The sequence below is a fragment of the Nicotiana tomentosiformis genome, chromosome 11 (genome assembly GCF_000390325.3).
Source record: "Nicotiana tomentosiformis chromosome 11, ASM39032v3, whole genome shotgun sequence".
NCBI classification, from domain to species: domain Eukaryota; kingdom Viridiplantae; phylum Streptophyta; class Magnoliopsida; order Solanales; family Solanaceae; genus Nicotiana; species Nicotiana tomentosiformis.
In genome coordinates this window covers 54528130-54530490 of record NC_090822.1, presented here as the reverse complement: position 1 = coordinate 54530490, position 2361 = coordinate 54528130, and the positions used below count along the sequence as shown (strand labels likewise).

Below are 2361 nucleotides of genomic sequence, written 5' to 3'. Positions count from 1 at the left end.
TGGGATTTGGTGAGATTCTCATTGATATGATATACAGACTAGTCTCCAACAACTGGTACTCAGTGCTTCTTAATATGCAGGCCAATGGTTTCTTCAAATCATCTAGAGGTGTTAAACAAGGGGATCCACTTTCTCCTACATTGTTTATTGGAGAAGCTGAAGTGCTTGGGAGAGCTTTAGATGCATTGTTTGACAACCTAGATTTCATAGGCTTTGGCATGCCAAAGTGGAGTCAAAACATTAACTACCTTTCCTATGCTGATGATATTATTATCTTTTGTTCCTCTCACTATGGGGCAGTGCAGCTTAACATGAATATGTTGGAGGAATACGAGGCAGCTTCAGGTTAGAAGATCAACAAGGAAAAGTCATCCTTTTATATGCATGAATGAGCCCAAGAAGATGAAGTAAACATTGTCCACTTGATTACTGAATTTCAAAGACACTCATTCCCATTTACATACTTGGGTTGTCCTATATTATACAGCAGGAGGAGGAAATACTTTTATAAGAATAACATCTTCAAAGTATATCAGAGGTTATCATCATGGAAGAGTAAGTTACTATCAATTGGTAGTAGAGCAGTTTTGATGTCACATGTGTTGGAGAGTATGCCAATTCACCTCTCGTCAGCAGTGAATCCACCAGCATATGTGATCAACCAGTTGCAAAAGATGTTTTCTAGGTTTTACTATAGCAATTCAGGCAATGGAAGGGTAAGACATTGGGCTTCATGGGACAACTTATGTCATGTCTAAGGTTTTGTTTGACAAGCGTTGGTGGAACTATAGAACAAAAGACTCATTGTGGTCTACATTTATAAGAAATAAGCACTGCAAGGAGATTAATGAGGTACTAGTATCTTGGAGACAAGGATCTCATGTATGGAGAAAAAATGTTACAAATAAGAGATGAGGTAGAGCATCAAGTGTGGTGGCAATTGAAGAATGGAAACGCCTATTTTTGGTATGACAATTGGACTGGACTTGGAGCTCTTTACCATGCTTCAGGACCAGATCATTGGTGTGATGAATCTATAAAGTATGTTGATAAAGTGGTTGAAAATGGGGCATGGAATGATGTGCTACTAAGCCAATTACTACCTGATGAGCTAGCTGACCATATTCTGGAGACAATCACACCACCTTTAGATCTTTCAATTAAAGATAAGCCTTGGTGGAAGCTGGAAACAAAGAGACATTTTACAGTAAAGTCTGCTTGACAATATATAAGGAAGAGAAGAGAAGAAAGCAAGCTATATAAAATCTTTTGGGTAAAGGGGCTACCTTTCAAGATAAGTTTCTTCGTGTGGAGACTGTGGAAGGCAAAGTTACCTTTGGATGATTGGTTTCTAAGTCTGGGATATTTCAGAACATCAAGGTGTTGGTGCTGTAGGAATCCTAAAGAAGAGACACTGCCTCATGTGTTTCTAACATCACCAGCTGCAAGATATGTTTGGAATTATTATGGTGCACCTTCAGGGATTAGAACATATAGGAAGCAACTTATGCAACTGATAAATGAATGGTGGAGCAAACCTGTTAATACAAGCTTGAATGCGGTATATCAAGCTATGCCAAGTTTGATTGTTTGGCACTTGTGGAAGAAAAAAAATTCCGGAAAGCATGGGAAGAGTGTGTCTATAAATAGATTGATCTTTCAAAACTCAACCTCAATCCAAATGCTGCTAAAGGTGAGAAGACCAGGCTTTGAGGGTGTTACTGCAAACTGGCCAGACTTGCATGAGAAGTTATCACAGCATGTTCCTAAATTGATGTATACTAAGGTGTTGTGGGAATTACCTCATGTGGGGTGGATAAAATGCAATACTGATGGGGCATGTAGAGCGGTTAATGGAGGAGCATCATATGGCTTCTGTATAAGGGATGGAATAGGAGATATTATTTATGCACATGCAGATGTAGTTGAGGATGCAACTAATAATGTAGCTTGAGGCACAAGCCATTCTGGAGGCTCTAAGGTACATAACGCAAATGCAATTTCCTGCATGCATAATTGAAATTGATTCTTTACTTATGAAAAGAGTGCCAGATGAAGTTTGGAAACCACCTTGGAGCATGGCTAATCAAGTGGATGAAATCAAAAAACTACTGTCTAAGGATGCTTTTCAGGTATTTCATGTGTTAAGGGAAGGTAAGAAGTTAACTGATCATTTAGCTAATTTGACACTGGATCAGCAACACATTGTATAGGTGCATTCCTTTTAGGAACTAGACACACAAGGGAGAAGGATATTGAATAATGAAAAGCTTTAAATACCCTACATACGGGTTAGAACTGACAAGCCAAATGCTAATTGATGATGGAGTTGGAAGAAAAGATGTAGAGTAAGGGGGAGAA

The 2361-nt window shown here is 38.8% G+C and overlaps 1 protein-coding gene across 1 annotated transcript; it reads left to right on the top strand.

Annotated features, from left to right (window-relative positions):
* Positions 1–895: 895 nt before the first annotated feature.
* On the top strand, positions 896–1954 carry LOC138901464 (uncharacterized). The gene is made up of 2 exons (XM_070189231.1): positions 896–1212; positions 1372–1954. The coding sequence occupies exons 1-2, from the start codon at positions 896–898 to the stop codon at positions 1952–1954; spliced, it is 900 nt and encodes a 299-aa protein (XP_070045332.1).
* Positions 1955–2361: the final 407 nt, after the last annotated feature.

Bases quoted from the DNA above. Each gene is read 5' to 3' on its own strand.
- LOC138901464 (XM_070189231.1), top strand. From the start codon at position 896: ATGTTACAAATAAGAGATGAGGTAGAGCATCAAGTGTGGTGGCAATTG. The intron at 1,213-1,371 runs GTCTGCTTGACA...GGGATATTTCAG, and splicing joins AAGAGACATTTTACAGTAAA to AACATCAAGGTGTTGGTGCT.